At 28.8% G+C, this 17,754-nt stretch overlaps 2 protein-coding genes across 8 annotated transcripts in view; one reads left to right on the forward strand and one right to left on the reverse strand.

Annotated features, from left to right (window-relative positions):
• Positions 1–17,754, forward strand: part of LOC145194661 (E3 SUMO-protein ligase ZBED1-like) — a 244,672-nt gene that overhangs the window by 111,716 nt on the left and 115,202 nt on the right. The window lies entirely within an intron of this gene.
• The window catches only part of LOC145184418 (otoferlin-like), a 40,722-nt gene continuing 23,348 nt past the window's right edge, over positions 381–17,754 (reverse strand). For 3 of the 7 annotated variants that reach the window (XM_090077642.1, XM_090077641.1, XM_090077644.1), the window contains 22 exons: positions 16,963–17,753; positions 15,438–16,277; positions 13,502–13,630; positions 13,195–13,395; positions 12,916–13,087; positions 12,443–12,483; positions 12,206–12,337; positions 11,237–11,368; positions 11,003–11,131; positions 10,828–10,866; positions 9,832–9,923; positions 9,346–9,519; positions 9,135–9,226; positions 8,664–8,794; positions 8,083–8,267; positions 7,686–7,736; positions 7,398–7,488; positions 7,203–7,299; positions 4,977–5,176; positions 1,661–1,761; positions 1,243–1,387; positions 381–693 (listed from right to left, as the gene is read on the reverse strand). In XM_090077642.1, the coding sequence (XP_089933768.1) occupies positions 661–693; positions 1,243–1,387; positions 1,661–1,761; positions 4,977–5,176; positions 7,203–7,299; positions 7,398–7,488; positions 7,686–7,736; positions 8,083–8,267; positions 8,664–8,794; positions 9,135–9,226; positions 9,346–9,519; positions 9,832–9,923; positions 10,828–10,866; positions 11,003–11,131; positions 11,237–11,368; positions 12,206–12,337; positions 12,443–12,483; positions 12,916–13,087; positions 13,195–13,395; positions 13,502–13,630; positions 15,438–16,277; positions 16,963–17,753 (3,998 nt within the window). In that variant the 3' untranslated portion in view covers positions 381–660. Of the gene's footprint in view, positions 694–1,242; positions 1,388–1,660; positions 1,762–4,976; positions 5,177–7,202; positions 7,300–7,341; positions 7,489–7,685; positions 7,737–8,082; positions 8,268–8,663; positions 8,795–9,134; positions 9,227–9,345; positions 9,520–9,831; positions 9,924–10,827; positions 10,867–11,002; positions 11,132–11,236; positions 11,369–12,205; positions 12,338–12,442; positions 12,484–12,846; positions 13,088–13,194; positions 13,396–13,501; positions 13,631–15,437; positions 16,278–16,962; position 17,754 lie in introns of those variants that run through there. The other 4 variants (XR_016449570.1, XM_090077643.1, XM_090077645.1 and 1 more) reach the window with 4 other exon arrangements.

Here is a 17,754-nt window from a genome sequence, read left to right on the forward strand (position 1 = left end):
TGAAGCCAATTTTCTTATGCTTCTCTTTGGATTTCTCCTGATTTGCTTGATAAAGCTGGGTGTTCTGGGTTTTCGATTCAGAGTGGTTCGATTCGGAAGAGCAGATTCAGTTTCTCTGAGACAATTTAAGATTTTATAACCACCAGATCGACTTACACGAGGCATTAAAATCTTAAAAATCCCAGAAACAGCTTAGAAACTGTCGAACTTAGTCTTTCCATGGTAAATTATTTTTCATAAATTAGATTTGCAAAACTAATTAAAATATTAAACATGAAGTTTTATTTAAACACAAAAATATAAATAGAAACTCCACAAGAGTTAAAATAACCAACTTTGAAAATTTGTTTAAATTAATAAAGCACCAAATAGACTACGAGTTGTTTGAACTAACTTTTTTTTGTTATATAAAAAATTTTGTTATACAAAAAAATTATCAAGATAATCTTGATCTATTTGTTCTAATTTTTGTCAACATTTTAGTTTTTATTTCAATTTTATTCTTTAAATGTTAACAAAAAATAAAAATATTTATCCATAAATAGTATTGAACTTTTACAATGTAAAAATATTTTCAAAAATGCCCTTCTTTTAAACTGCACTCCCCAAATAGTATTTGAATTGAATCATAAATATAGTGTAACGAACAGACATCACACATTACACTCCAAGTGACTTTTTTGCTAGATAGCCCTATAAACAAAGATACATTAAATAATAAAATAAAACATAGATATATAAAAAAAAATTACGGAGTATTAACTTTAAGTGGACTGTTGCTACATAACACAAATTTGATCTCAAACTAATTAAATTAGACTTAGTGAAAGGCAACAAAGAAGCAGCCTTAAAGAATACTTCTTATCAATTTACTTCAATATGCCTTTCATATTGAGGCTAGGGAAGTCTGAAGGAAATTGTTACGAAAGGTCCGAAATAAAGACGAGTTGTTATCTGGCTATAATAACGAAAATTAAAGAAATAGTGAGAAATAGCAAAAAGAAAAAGACTTTTTTTAAAAAAAAGGTGTTAATATTTATTTTGCAAACTGAACATGCTTACAGAATAAGTACTGCTCTTATTTATTAGATTTTGTGTTAACTGAAAATTTTGAAAAAATGTTCACTTATTATCGGACGCGATTTGTAGTAGGTCAAACAAATCCGGCCGTGATATATAGTAGACCATGCTAGAATTTAGAAATACTTTTATAATTTTTTTTTATAACAAAACTTAACTTACCGGTAAGGCATAAATAAATAAGACAACTAAGAGAAGCAGGAGTAGAAACAAAATTAGTTTAAATAGTATCGACCGGTAGCTTTTCCATAGCAATCTCGCCATTTTGAAAGGATTCATAAACAATCTAATGTTTTCTTCCGGACGGCTAAAAAGAATTTAGCATAAATTTTTGACAAATTTAAAACTAGAATGTAATTAAAGTCTACTTAAAAAAGTAAGTGATGGGAGACATTAGTTATGCCTTGTTTTTAAACCCATCAACGAAACCTAAGAGGAAGAAAATGATCAAGAAAATAAAATATTTATAACTGCGCTTTTATCTAAAAAAATATTCAATAAGTTGAACCAATCAAAAGTTAAAATGGTTTCATTTTTTAAGCTGCCTGATATTAAAAAAACAAAATTCTCAAGTTTCTACTCAGGTTTAGGAAGAGCTTGTGGCTTCTCTCTTCGCATCCCAACAGGACGATCTTTAGCTTCCTCTTCGGTTACTAGTTCAAGTTCAATCTCCACACGGCCCTAGAAATTTAGCATTGTGTAAAAATTTGATTTTAAGAGAACACAAAAGAAATATTTAAAAACTGATGTTAAAAGTCAACCACATCAAATTTTCATTTTTATTTTGTTTCATTACCTTGTTATTGTGAGAAGGGAGAATTAGATTAAAAACAACAGTTGGAAAAGACGCACACAAGACGTCCACTCTCCATATAAAGAAATGATAAAGTAAAAAGAATTAAGTTAAAAACAACAGCTGAGAAAAGACATACACACAGAGACTTATTCAACCTGCCATATCAATAAACGATAAAGCGGAAAGAAGAAAAGTTAAAGAAACAACTGAGAAAAGACGTAAACGCGAGACTCGTAAACGATAAAGCGAAAAGAAGAGAAGGTAAAAACAACGACCGGAAAAAGACTTATACACAATGATTCATCAATCTATAACATAAACAAAAGATAAAACGGAAAGAAGTAAAGTTAAAAACAACTGAGAAAAGACGTAAACACGGAGACTCATTAACCTGCGATATAAATAAATGAAAAGGTATCGCAACTGAAATATAAGCAAAAACTATAAAAGCTCAAAAAAAAGGAGTCTGACGGTTTGAAGAAGAGTTTTAAAAGGAGGAAGACGTAGTTTTAAAGAGAAGTAATTTAGAGTTCAAAGTTTTTAAGAAGAATTTTAAAAAGAGAGAGAATTTTTGTGATTGAAAAAAATACTTTGATAAACAAGCAGTTTTTATAAGTGAATAAAAGAGAAAAAGAAGAGATTTTTGATAATCAGAAGATTTTAATATTGATTAAAGGAGAATAACCAGAAGTTTCGAATAAAGAAGAGCAATTGTACTGAACACTACAAGAAGCGTAAGAGAATTAAAAATATTTGTATTATATAAACGTTATGAGTAAAAGAGTGCTAACAAACTAATAGAATATTTATTGAGTTTTATTATATAATAGAATATATTGAGGACGGCAAATAGAACCTTAACCCTTTAACGAATAAACCTTGCCCATTCCTAATCAAACTCTTCCACATAACTCTACAACCCAAACCTCCCTAATCCCTTACCTTCATCATAACACTTAACAAACAACAAACTAATAATAAATTTATTTTCATTAAAAACGCCGCCCTCACATAATTTTTTGATTTGTTAAATGTTTCGCTTGGGTTCATTATAACTGAACCCGTCATTTCGAAAAGGGCAGCAGTCACACTTTTTTGAGCCATTTTATTTATTGAAGTGTTTTACATATTTCCTTTGAGGAAATATGTAAAACACTAAAAAAGGTACATTGTCATATACCACAAGTCAACTTTTAAGGTAAATGAAAATTAAAGTCTGTTTGAAAATGGCACCAGTCCTGGACTTATGCCCTTATCACGTGAAACGAGGAGCAACTGTCAAATGTGACTTCACTTTATCAGTTACGAAAATGGAGAATCGCGAGCTTGCCGAAAATGCTTATAAATCTAGAAAAAGTGGTATAACAGTGAACAGGAAAAAGTGGTATAACAGTGAACAGGAAAAAGTGGTATAACAGTGAAAAATATAAACATACTAAAAAAAAAAATTAAAATTGCTGGGAAAGCTCATAAAAACCACAAAGGGAATGATGTGGCATCAAGACATACAGGAGCTTCTTGCAGATTAGCTTTTCCATCTTATAATTGTTTATTTACTCATGATTTTTTACCACCAATAACTGGCAGTAAATCATTACCTTGAGGTACTAGTATAATTCTTATATTATTACCTTAAAATAATGTTATTTATTTTCTTTATTTACAGATGCAATTCAAAATATATGGAGCTTACATCTGAAGATGCTCTGAAAGGTACTATACAGTTTGTTAACAAATTTGATTGCAAAAACGCCCTAGACACATTCCAGATGGTTGTGCCAGCCAAAATCAGAATCATGCCATGGTCCGAGTTCTTTTATCACTGGTAGCTGAACTAGGTAATAATATAAATGAGATACAATATTATATACCCAAACGAGGTCACTCATTTCTGCCAAATTATAGAAAGTTTGGGACAGCGAAAAAAAATATTCGAATAAATGGCAGCATTTACACACCAACTGAGTATGAAAATCTTACAGCTGGGGCTAACGAAAACTTTGAAATAAGAAGACCTAAAACTGAAGATACTATTGACATAAAAAAATGGTGGCCGAACAATTATAAGAAACTAGTGCTATCTGTGGATTCCTATGACAGCGAAATACTCAAGGACAAAAAAGTAATTTTTGGTATTTTTTTTGAGTGTCACATTTTACCTTCTCTAAAACAACACCTGGTCTAGTGACAACACGTGAATCCATAGATTGCTTAGTCAGTCATGATTTCCAGCTCTTAAAAGGATGGATACCAGGCCACCCTTACCATTAAGTAATACTCTTGCATATGCTGGCAAAGTGCCAATCAATGAAAAAAAAATATCAGATTTGAAAAAAATAGAAAAATATATTCAATATTAAATAGTAGAGTATCAAAACTTCTATACAGAAGTTTTAACTAACGGACTCGGTTCCTTTTCAAAATGACGGGTTCAATTAGAGAAAAGAGTTACGTTCATTGTAATTAGAGTTGGAGTTGCATTTTAAAAGAGTTACGGTCGAACGAAGTTACGATTGAACGAAGTTGCGTCAGTTTAATCGCGAGCGAGGAAAATTTTAATTTTCGGAAAATCTATTAAATTGATTATATTTTTGGTAAAAACATTGTTAATTGATTCGTAATTTACGATTTTGCTCTAGTCAACGGATTTAATTTTTAAGATTTAATTGTAATGAGATACGAATCTTATTTCAGTAGCAAAAATTTCTTTAATATTTTGCGTTCAAGTTTGCAACTAATGCCATGGGGCATTTTTACAAATGGCGCTTTTTATAGAACTTTCTTTGTTTACAGAATTGTAACTAATCTACTACGTGGGTACTAGATTAGTTCTTGTAAACTTTTAAAGAGTTTTTAAAGTCATATTTTCACAGGTTTTTTTTATTTGTGTTATTAAATATATTGAGATATTAACAATAAAATTCATTTTTTTTGTTATTTGTACTTTAATCGTTATTCGTAAACGTAAATATTTGTCAGTTATAAAATTTTATATTATTAAAATGTGATTATATTTTTTTCAACTTAAATCAGCTAAAAAAGGACGAAAAGTCTTTTCTTTAACAAGAATGCTGGATTTGCAGTTTAATAATTTTTTTACCTGCTCAATGTTTCGCTTAAGATCATTTTCGTCCGGCATCATAAATGGCATCCACCCTTTCAAAGTTCGGTTTTTAAATAAAGATACTTTCTTTTCTTCGCGTTTCTTGTCAATTAATCTTTCCTCCCATGCTTCTAAACTCCATCCGCTTGATTTTATATAATAAGGAGGCAATTTCAGCAAATCAATCTTCAGCCTCCCTGCCAGCAGTAAAAAATAGTACAAATTTAAAAAGCAACAAAGGTCAGAGGAAGATGAAAAATGAGAATTCAGATTATAATTAATATTTATTGAAGTGTTTGGAAAATGTGAATGTGATATAAAACTACATGTATATTTTTTTACAAAGGTGTGTAAACTATTGGTATATATATATAGTTTATATTGGTGTGTATATATAGTATTGGACAAAACATTTGCAACCAACATCGAACAATGCTAAAAAGTGTTCCTAATTTTACATGTCTTAATAACGAAACGAACTATACTACCACAGCAAACAGTTCAGGAGTCTGGAGTCAGCATGCCATGACATGAGCAATCAGCTGACAGGTGACAGCACACAGGCAGAGTTTCGTTGACAAGTGCCATTTTGCAGCGGACAAAACAAGTGCAACTTTTTTGGTTTGTTGCATTTTCTTAAGTCTGGTCCGTGTCAACGTCACGGAAGTTTTTTAATAATTAAAGGAAGTATCTAGAAGTTTCCAGAAGTTTCCAGAAGCATGCAGAAGCTTCCAGAAGTTTCCAGAAGAAGCATCTGGAAGCATCCAGTAGCATCCAGAAGTATCATCCAGAAATATCTATAAAAATGGCTCCCAACAGTCTTGGATTGGAACTAAGAAAGAAAATTATTGGCGATTACGTAAGTGGAATGTCACAAAAAAGTATTTGTGATAAAAATCGCGTGAAAAAATGGACCGTATCAAGTTGGCAGCAGATAACAAAGGTGGAAGACCGCGTTCCACCACTTCTAGAGAGGATTCTATGATCGTCAGATCCGTCAAGAAGGATCCCTGGATATCATCAGTCGAGATACAAAAGCAATTAGAGCTGCCTGTATCGGACCGAACAATCAGACGACGTGCTGCTGAGGCCGGATTGTTTTCTCGACGCCCTGCAAAGAAACCGCTGATTTCACTAAAAAACCAGAAGAAAAGACTCCTGTTTGCTACATCTCATATTGACTGGAATGTGCAGAAATGGCGAACTGTCCTGTTCCGTGATGAATCGAAGTTCAACATCAATGGGAGCGATGGCACTTGCCATGTACGTCGACCGGCCGGAAAACGCTTCGATTTACGTTACTGCCATAAGACCGTGAAGCATGGTGGAGGCAATGTAATGGTCTGGGGGTGTTTTTCTGCTAACGGTCTAGGTCCAATACATCGAAACAATGAAATAATGGACCGTTTCATGTATAAAAATATCCTGAAAGATGTTATGTTACCTCATGCTGAATGGAATATGCCAATAAAATGGATTTTTCAGCAAGACAACGATCCGAAACACACTGCAAAAGTAGTCAAGCAGTGGTTTCAAGACAACCACCTATCGGTGATGGATTGGCCGCCTCAATCTCCGGATCTCAACCCTATCGAGAACCTGTGGGAGATCGTCAACCGCAGAATTAATCGTGAAGGTGTTCGTAATAAGGATCAACTGTTTGAACAAATTTAAAAGGCCTGGGTAGCGATTCCTCAAAGTTTAATTGATCACCTGATCGAATCTATGCCTTGAAGATGCAAGGCTGTGATCGACAACAAAGGATTCGCCACGAAATACTAATAGCGAAATACAGCTTGGTCAACATTTTGTCGAGTTGCACTTGTTTTGTCCAGAAGGAAATCAACTTTTTTTAATACTTTTGATTAATTTATTAATTTTCGTGTACAAATAATGAACTTTGTGATGAATAAAAATTGAAGAACTTTGTGTCTAAACAGTTACATAGTTATTTCTCTAAATTGAAAAAATGCAGGACTTTTATATAAAGAAACTAAATTAGCATTATTTGGTTGCAAATGTTTTGTCCAATACTGTGTATATATATATATATATATATATATATATATATATATATATATATATATATATATATATATATATATATATATATATATATATATATATATATATATATATGTATATATATAGTATAGCATCTTCAAGTATTGATTTAAATTCAGTTTCTATGAGCAGAAATTATATAAAGTAAAGAAAATTTACCAAATTTTCTTGAACCAATAACATCAGCTTCTCTACATTCAAGAATCAACTGTGCTGGAAAATAAAATTCTGTTTCATCAATTGATAGCGGAGATAACTAAATGAAAAATATATATATATTATATATACGAGATGATACCTCAACTATGATTAAATTTAAATGAACATTTTATTTCTCAATTCAGTTAGACCAACTTTTTTTTTGAAGATAAACATCCTCTTCGGTTGGTAATAGTCAAATGGAAATATAAACCGCCAGTTAAACATTCCACTACCATCTGTTGATCTATAAAGAAATTAATGTAAAAAAAAAAATAATCAAACAAACAAACAAAAAACAATTTAAAAATCTTACTGTAATTTTAAAGTATTCTCTTTAGCTTGATTTATGTTAGTTTATGACCACTTAACTCTGAAGAGCAGAATAACAAAGCATTTAAAAACAGTTAAATTTTTATGGCTGAAAACCAAACTGACACATACCTGTAATGAACATCAGTTTTTTGCGACTTTCCTGGCATTCCACTAAGCCACCTAAATAATAAGGCGAACATTTCATTAAAAAGATGTCATTTGATTGAAGAGAGAAAATATCTATTGTAATTATATTTTAAATGTAAAATGATTACTTTTTATTGTAAATGCAACATTTGATAATTGTTTTCATATTATTTTCTTGCTAAAAATTTTATTTAGCTAAAAGAACTATTATTGAAGTTTATTTCATAGATGTTATAGGATATATGCAGTGAAATTTGTAACACATTATTTTTTATCCCACTTTATGCAAACCTATGATACATAAAATGTTTATCATCTGGTAAAGCTAAACTTATTGAATTTAATTTACATTAATAGCTAGTGAGCAGAAATCATTCACCCTTTTATGTATATATCACTGCTTGGAACGTTTCCCAAAAGTATACTTTTATCAATGCACGGAACATTTGCACAGTTCCAGATAATGACACGGAGTTCATACTTCATAGGTTTTGGTTTTGTTATGTCAACAGGCGGAGGAAGTTTGCCAGAGGGAAAAATATCTGCCCACATTAAAAGTTTCCCCTTAAAAAGATAAAATAAAAAAAAACCTATAGAAAATCTAAATTTGGAATAAAGTGTTCGGAAGATAAGATATGCCAAAATGCAAGTTTACTGCACACGACATTACAATCAAATTAAAATAATTTGAAAAAAAATTAAAGTTCTCTGCCATCAAACAAATTTTTACAGAAACTTTTTGAAAAAAGTCAGTGGAAAACAAAGCTAAATGATACCAAAACGTGTTTTTAAAAAATATAAAAATCTACAAAAAATTTAAAAACTTGAAGAAACAAACTGTTTAAGAAATTGTACATACATAAAACATTTTATTTAACAATTATGTCTGTAAATAATTTTAAGATATTGTTATTGCTTCATTATTAAACCAAACTAATAAAATTTTTCATTAGCTCAAACCTGTGATAATTCTGGATAATCTGGATGTGTAAGGGTTCTTGTTTCCACGTGTTCAGGTACCAACTTAAAATCTGTTTTTTGAAACCTTTTTAAAGCTGCAAATGCTGTTTCCTCTGGATCAGTTTCTAAACCTAAAATGGAGGGAAAAAAGTAGTATAATTGAATCCTTTAATGTTTTTAAACCAAATTACAATTCTAAAAGGTTCTTTCTTTGTAAACTATAAACTTTGAAATTTATAGAGTAACCAATACATAGTGATTAAAAACAATAATACCCAAAACCTGTATGTCAACATACAGGTTTGATGATGACTCATCATAATCTACTGTCAGTCAAATTGATAATAAATTAAAGACTAAAACTATAATTTTTACAATTTTTACAATTTTTATAATTTTTTTTTAAATTTTAGGAAAATTAAATAATGCATATTAAACTTTGTTAAAAAAAATAAATAAATAAATACCCACCTAAGTAGTTTACACTTATCTTGCGTCTTTCCCCCAGTTCATTTAGAATCTCCGTTGGCATTTGGATATCTCTCCACTTTGTAAGACCATATCTATAACCATGTAGAAAAACTTTCTTTGATAGTTATAACAAAAACTATACTTAAAATTAGGAAAATAAGATTCTTAAAAAACATTTCTGAAAGAAAAGAATAAAAAATAAAATGTGCACTTTTTATATTCTGTAGGTAGCCCACACTTTGCTCTGTATTTAGTAAAGTATCGGTTCTCAATATCTATTTGAGTTTGCCCTATCAGCTCATTACTAACCAAACCACGATCATAATCATAAACTTGTATGGTAAGAGTAGTATCAAATGGAATAGTTCCTTCAACTTCATAAATTCTAAACAAATGTGAAGAAAATTATTTGTTTTTCTCCTTATATTTTTCATTGACTGCCACACTTAGTTTTTTGAAGAATGTTTACACACAAATCAGACTTAGCTTATCGATATTTTTTAAGTATTGCTTTATTCTAAAGTTAAGTTAATAAATAATAAAGTTATATATTTCATTTAACAATCATTTTTTAAAGTAAAAAACATCTCAATAAAATTTCTGTCCTGTCAACTTTTAAGCAAATATTATGTGATGTAACAATTATTTAAGAAATCTGTTACCACATACTCTACAAGCTATTTATACAATTACTTACTCGCCAAACTCTGGATTTAAATTGTTGGGAATGTGTTTGCTTGGATCTCCAGTTTTACTTTTACCAAACTGTACACACACATACGGATCAGACTAAATAAGGAGAGAGCTAAAAAATTACTAAAACTTTCTTGACAAAATAATACTTGTTTCTGCAAACACCTGATCCATTACTAGAAGCATTAAGTTATCTTTATGTGACTCTTTGTTAACTTCATCAGCATTCTAAACATCTATGCATGTAATGTATTTTAAAACTGTGATGGTGATAATAATTCATTTCAAAAATGAAATAACTGAACTATTTTCTAATATGAGTTTTATTATGAATTTTAAGAAAAAAAGAAAGGTTAGTTTTAATCTGATTTAAAAAACTGTTATGAAATTTTAAATTGGTAGAGATTTTGAGCAAGAGCTCCAAGATCTTAAAGGAAGATATTTGAATAGAACTTACTTGTTTATTAGTTTTGTTTGTTAAGTATTAAAGAGTATATCTGAGTGAAAGACATGGAGTATTTATAGAGTATTGTAAAAGATAGATCAGCAGTAAGTGTAAACATAAATTTTGAATTAAGGAATTCATATATTATTACTTGCATTAAAAATTTATTATTAAGGCTCTATATTAATCTAGTGTATTAGAAATCTACAAGTTTACCATTACACAAAATATACACAAATCTTACATTAAGACTTAATACAAAATAATAAACAAAAAACTGTTTCAATTTAAAATTCTTTATTGCTACTAAAACAATTAGCTTTGACAATTTTTATAACTTTGAAGCCTATAGGTTATCAAAGCCAATTACAAAATACACAAACTAATACATAAATTAAGATAAAAGTTCTGAATGCTCAGATTTTATTACAAATGTTACGTGGGAATGGATTTTTAAGGTTTTAACAGAAGTACCACTAAAAAACTTCATAAAAACTTAGTTCTAAAAACATTTTTAAAAATTAAAAACTTGAAATTAAACACATAAAAAATTACTTTTCCTGAGATAATATCTTTCGAAGTCAAACCTATTGCCTTAAATAACAAAAAGATTGTGGTTATCACCAAATATCAATTAAAAATAAATATATCAAAAACTACATAGAAGTTGAAAATCAAATTTTGTAATATTTTTATGTATAATTAGAAATTAGAAAATAAATACTACTACCATTATGCAGTAAATGCGAACACAAACTTTTACTGGTGCTTTGGGGGGTAAATAATGAAATGTTCCTTCACTTGATTTTAACTGTTCACAGTCCATTACTTTTTCTCTTTTCCATAGACGAATAGCTCCCTGGGATTTGAAAAACTTTAAATTAAGATTTCTAGCATTTTACTGGTTGAAAATAGAAAGCCCTAACAAAATAACTCTTTACAGCTATAGTCTGATAAGACTAACCTTGAACTTTCCTTTAATTCGTCTTGGGTCCCATTCATTTTTATACTTATCTTGTTTACCTCGAACAAGTGGAAAAGATGTAAAAAGATCATTAAAATCATCAAACTCCTTTTCTAACTCATGGTGATAAATCTGAAATAAAAGTAAAAAAAAAGAAAAAAAAAACTAATTGAGGTATTTCACATAAGACTTTTGATTATTTTTTTTTAAAAACGAAACTTTTCAATAATAAATCTAACAGCTTCAATCTAGCGATAAAAAAAACTGGAAAAATGGAAAATAAGTTTATGTACATAATCACAATTTAGATAATCAAAACATGACTTTCGTTTAGGTAACTACTTTAATATCAAACCACTGTTAAAAGTTGTTAAAAATATGCAAAACTGTATTTCAAGGTCAACTATGAAAACTGAATGTTATTTTCAAAGCAAATTCAGTAATAAAATCTGGAAAGGCAAAAGATTATCTGTTGACTATGACTGATAATTTCTTTAGGCAATAAAGTACCTACAAAACATTTCAAAATTTATGCTATTTGATTACTATGTTTTTTATTTAGTTTACCTCTAACTTTTGTTTACTAATTAAATCTTTATTTGTTTAATAGAAATATGAAACTTGTTGTAAAGTATTAAGTCACATATTCATTATTATTGTTTTTATTACATTACTGTTTGTCAAAGTTTTAATAATTATCATGTTAAGTATAGAGTATTATTAAGCCCTGTCAATGGAAATTAGAAGATCATAGTACATTTGGTTGGTTGCAAGCCAGTAACAAAATAAATGAGATTACTCCTAAGAAGCTCATGAAGCTCATGAAGCTTGATTTCTTCAATTAATTGAATCAGATTATTTAGGTTACAAATAGATTCAGAATAACTAAGTTAAAATAATTTGTAGTAAAACTGGCTCAGTAAAAAGTTTACAAAGCTTAATCAATCACAATCAATTTAAAGTTCTTACAGTAATTTTCGGAAAATCGTTTTCTTCATCAGCTTTTTGTGTAGATTTTTCACTTGCATAAAATCGAGTCCACCAATCAATTATTTCCTCATTGTCAACAGGTTCTATGTTTAACATGATTTCTTTTGGAATCTAAAGAATATGAACCTGAAATCATTAGCTATGTATTTTTTACAGGCTTTTTTTTTAAATCTATTAAAAAATTAGCATAACAATCAAAAACTATATAAATATAACCTTTTTTGGCATACTTGAAAGTGATACTTTAGTACCAGGTGCTGAAAAATAAAGTTATACAGAAAAAATATTCAACTTTTAATATATTGCTCTGAGTATATTAAAAGTTTACAAATTTTATTTTTTAAATATTTTGTTTCTTATCTAAATTATGTGTACACATACTAATTATAGTATATAACTAATTTACTAAAATTAATATACACACAACACATCTTTTAAATTAAAAAATATCATTTTTGTATGAAATAGAAATTACTAAATAAATATGAACAATCTCTAGATTATAAAGCAGATCAAAATTATGAAAATAAAAATGGCTACATAGCTGCTACTATTACTCTTATTTAAAAGCTACACAACATCATTATCTATTTTCAAAATTATCTTGCTATTCCAACTACCTGAACATTTCCAACAACTGAACCCAACCTTTGTTTGAATAAACATTTGAGTTTAACAGTAGAACATACCATATCCTTCAAAGTATATCTTTTTGAAGTCATCAGGATTGCAAATAAATTTATCAACTGGTGCAGTAGTATGAGTGGCAAATAATTGAGTCGTTTTGTTGCTACTAAAACGCTGGTGGTCAATAACAGAAATTGTGCATTCAGGCATGAAGTCTATATTATGTGGAAGATCCTGTAATACATAAGAAAGTTACCATTTAAATTACTAATAAATAATCCTAAATTAGAAAACATTATTATTGTTAAATTAACAACAACACTCAAAAGTTTAATATATACCATATCAAATATAAAAACTGGATTTTCAAAATTAGGATTCCGAACAGCATTTCTACATATAGATGACTTTAATTTCCTGGTTGATTCCCCATTTAGCAATGTAGCATTGTATGAAAAATCTGCAATAACTTGAGGTCGCTGCACACTTTTTCCAAAAAGTCCTGAGTGTTTTTCTAAGTCACGCAAACCCCAAAATAATAGCTAGAATGAATAAAATCTACTACAAATTCAGATTTCTTTTTTACAATTATCCTCCTTAACAAAGTTAAAAGAATTGCCTTAAATAGAATTGCATTTAAAAACAAACCTCAATTCTATAAGAAACAAGAGCAGGGCGAATATTCTTAGGAACAGGTATACACCTTACAGGCTCTTTGCTAAATGCTTGAAGTCGATATGTTTCTTCTGGTAGTTCTGGTAAGTTTTTATAGCCAACCTAAATAAATCATAATGTATTCTAATTTAATCAAATGTGTTAAATTATTTTTCAACAAATATAAAAATATTTAAAAAATTTACTCTTAAATCCCAATTTTGATAAGAAACCTCATTAAATAAACAATGTTAAAAAAATCATTCAGGTAGTTGGAGAGATTAGAATTTGTGGAAAACTGATTGTCCTGTTAACTATCCAAAATTATCTCTTAACCAACAATTTAAAAAGTGGTATAAAAATTATTTCTTTTCAAATTTTGTAATTTGGTGTTGACTTAGAATTAGGTTAGCATATCATTTAATTAAAAAAATGTTAAAATTTTCTTTTTTTAAAACTTTGAATTTTTTTAATTTATATTTTAGATGTGCTTTAAGGCCACTTTATCTCTTTTTATTTACAAATCCCCTATTTGTCATTAATTTACTAATTTACTCAACCTTTTTTATAATTTAAATTCAGTACTGAAAATACCAGAAACATTTTTCTATTTGAATTTTATAAAAACTTACTAACTACACAATTCATCCTTCTCCTCACTAAATCTGGAAAATTATATTGAAATTGGTGATGTATCAAGACATGTACAAGATGGTGTACAAGAGGTGAGGAAAGTTCTGCATTAAATTTAAACTTCATGAAAAATTATTAACAACAAAGATAGTGACAGTGATGACAAAGTTAAAGATATTTTTACTGTCAATGATGAAGAGATCAAAGAGACAGATGTTAACAATGATGAAAAAAATAACAGTATAGAAGCTACAGGTGATGATGTGTTAACAGTGATCAGACGGTCTACAAGAGAAAGAAGGCCAATACATTTAATTGACTATGTAACTTAAGAACATTAGTTCTTAAGGAGATGTTGAAATAGCCTATTGTTATATTTTATTGCAGTTTAAAAAGTTAGTTAACTGTTGTACTTATGTCATATTTATGTCTAATTTATATTTAACTATGCCCTAGAGAAATCTTCATTATGAGAATGTGTATAACTTGTGTAGAACTACATATAAGCATGGTCAAAGAAAAAAAATATATAAAGGAAATAAAATCATCTTGATTACAAGCTATTTTCGCAGTATGACACCCATGGCAAAAATGATTGAAAAATTTGATGGATCTGGCAATGTGGTAGTATAGCTGAAAAAAGTTAAACTGAAAAGTTGATCAAGCTTGGACTCTTTCCAAACATAATTAAGCTTTGTATCATAACTCCTCTCAAAACTAAACACCATGAACTTACTTTTTATTTTCACATTTACAAATTTTCTGTCATCATCCTTAACATTCTAAACTTCTATGATACAAAAAAATTCTTTGAATAATATGAACAGAAGTTTTTTTTAAACATTGGATGTGGAACATTGATAAATATTCTCTTTAACTTATTACATAGGAAATCACAAATTTTTTTACTTTATTAGTTATACAAAAACAACAATAAAATTTTCAACAACTTTAGAAGCTAGAAAAAATTGATAACTTATAATTATCCTTTTTTTTTTAATACCTGCTGAACATACAAAAATCAAGTTAATCTTTTAGTTTTGGTAAATTTTAATATGTAAAGATTATGTAAATCACTAGTGGTGGGCAAGGGGAAAGAGATCAGGTGTAAACATTCACCTACACCAAATTTAATGCACATTTTTTAAAGTTAACCTCAGAATCACATTTGTAAATAAAAATTATATGTACTTTTTAAGTTTTAGTTTAAATAGACACCTCTGCATAAAATTAAAAAAATTATTTGAAGACTGTAGTGTGACTTAAAATAAAGCTTTAAAACTAAAAAAAAACTTACTGGAAATAATTCAAAAGCAGCAATTATATCGCCAACAGATCTTTTACCAATAAATATAGGCTTCAGTTCTAACTTTGCAGGTACATAGTTACTGTTCACAATCTTCGGTACAGCAATAGCTTGTCCAAGAAATTCTTCTTTGTCATTTGGATCTTTATCAAACAGTGTAATTAAAACAACAGGAGAGTATATTTTTGATTCATCTCCATAAAGACTCACATTGTCAAAAACAAAGCTTTGGTCCCACAATGGCACACGAGTATTTGGCACAACCCATGTCTCTTCCATACTGTTTGCAAACATAATTCTAGCAAAAGGATCTGATAAACCATCTTCATCAGATCCAAAAACTGTTCTACCTTGATAAATATGAGCATGAAGAATAAATTTTTCAGTGCTTTTATATTCTAGATTGCGAAGGTATGGGGTTGAAAGAACTTCAGGCAGCTGATAACCCTTTGGGGCATTTACAAGGTAATTTACAGGCTTCTTAGTAGAGCATCCTAGCCATAAACGTATTTCAATTTTAGCTTGAATATATCTTTGGCTGCGTTGTTGTTTTTCATACTTATAAAATTGTAAGAACAATGAATGCAATTTTCCTGCATATGGAGCACAAATAAATTTATCTTCAGAGTAAAGTATACTTTCTGCTTTTACTCTTGCATAAGCTATTCTCTTTTTATCAGCAATCATCCATATAAAAACATCAGGAAATGATTGTTGAGGGTCTTTAATAAGTTTTCCTACATGTCTTTTGATAATGGTGAGTATATCAATTTTCTGAGCAATAACTACCTCTGGGACTCTTAATTCACTAAACAGTTTTAGTAGTTGCTCCTTTGAGGAAAAAAAAGGTAACTTTTAAAAAATTTTGAAAATGAAAAAAGAATGATTTCCAACATGTATTTAGTTTTTCTACAGCACATCCAGTTTCTAAGATAAGATAGAACATTTTTGTGATTATGGTTATTTTATGTATGATATTAATCCTAAATGCTTTTTACATAGGATGTTAATGTAATATTCTTTTTCAATTTAAAAATTTATCTTTGTGGTACTTGTAATGGATAATATATTAAATTGTATTGTTGAGCATTTAAGAGTACTTGTATATTTTACATATACAGAAACTAGGCATGCTATAGTTAAAATAATTACATATCAATAATCAGCAAGAAAAACTGATCTTAAAGAGATTAACTTTATTCATAATGAGAAAAGTGTTTTAATAGAACTTTTATAGTTATAGCAGTACTTATATAGTGTAAAATAGTATATATTATATAGTTAAAAAATATTGAAGAAAATTCTCTCACTCAATAAAGGAGAAAATGATAGGTCAATTATCAAATTAAAGTAAAAAGTCTAAAATGTTGTTTATGTATATGCTTATGTATATGTATGTATGTATATATATATATATATATATATATATATATATATATATATATATATATATATATATATATATATATATATACACACACACTCACACACAAACAACCACACTTTAAAAACTTACGAGAGTCTGCTTTCTCTTTTCAGCCAATAGCGTATCCAATTTATTTACCATGTTTTGGTTTAACAAACTTTTATAGTAATTTAAAACATATTCTACTTGACCTGAAAAATTAATGGCTGCTTTGTTAATAGCTGCTAATGATATGTTTTCTGTACTTTTTTGAACTACACATAAACATTCATCAATCATGTTATACATTTTGTTTAGCATGATAATTAAATGCAAGCGAAAAGAATCATCTTCCTTATTAAATTCAAGAAAAACACATGGTTTTAGTTTTTCCAAATCCAAGTAGCATGATTTTTTCGATGAAGCTAAAGATGCTTTTACAGGTTGTGTAAATGGCCATTTATCTTCTAATGATTCCATGCCAAGTAACATACTCTTCATAGATTGATCATTATTTACTTGCCTGTTACTAGAAGATATTTCTGTATTAGCAGAGCTTTGGTTAAGATCATGTATACCACAAGAGCCAATAGTGATTTCAAAGAATATTTCTTTGCCTTTATGTTTTTCTTCAATCATAGATGCATCATAAATAGTAGCATATAACAAAAAATTTTCTCGCTTCATATTTCCTACTTTAATATTATCCAAACTTTTACAAACTTTAATGTCACTTATGTTAACATTCTCAAGTGGATTACAATTAATTTCAATAAGAAGGCGACCCCGAAATGAATTCCCTTGAGCAAACCCTTGATTCATGTATTTGTGTTTATCAAAGTCTGTTGTAGACCCATAGAGATTGATCCAGCAAGGTCCAAATGTAGGAGGATATTCAACATC

The sequence above is a fragment of the Hydra viridissima genome, unplaced genomic scaffold (genome assembly GCF_058129835.1).
Source record: "Hydra viridissima isolate aposymbiotic clone 2 unplaced genomic scaffold, HvirCarnegie_v1 scaffold_2, whole genome shotgun sequence".
NCBI lineage: Eukaryota > Metazoa > Cnidaria > Hydrozoa > Anthoathecata > Hydridae > Hydra > Hydra viridissima.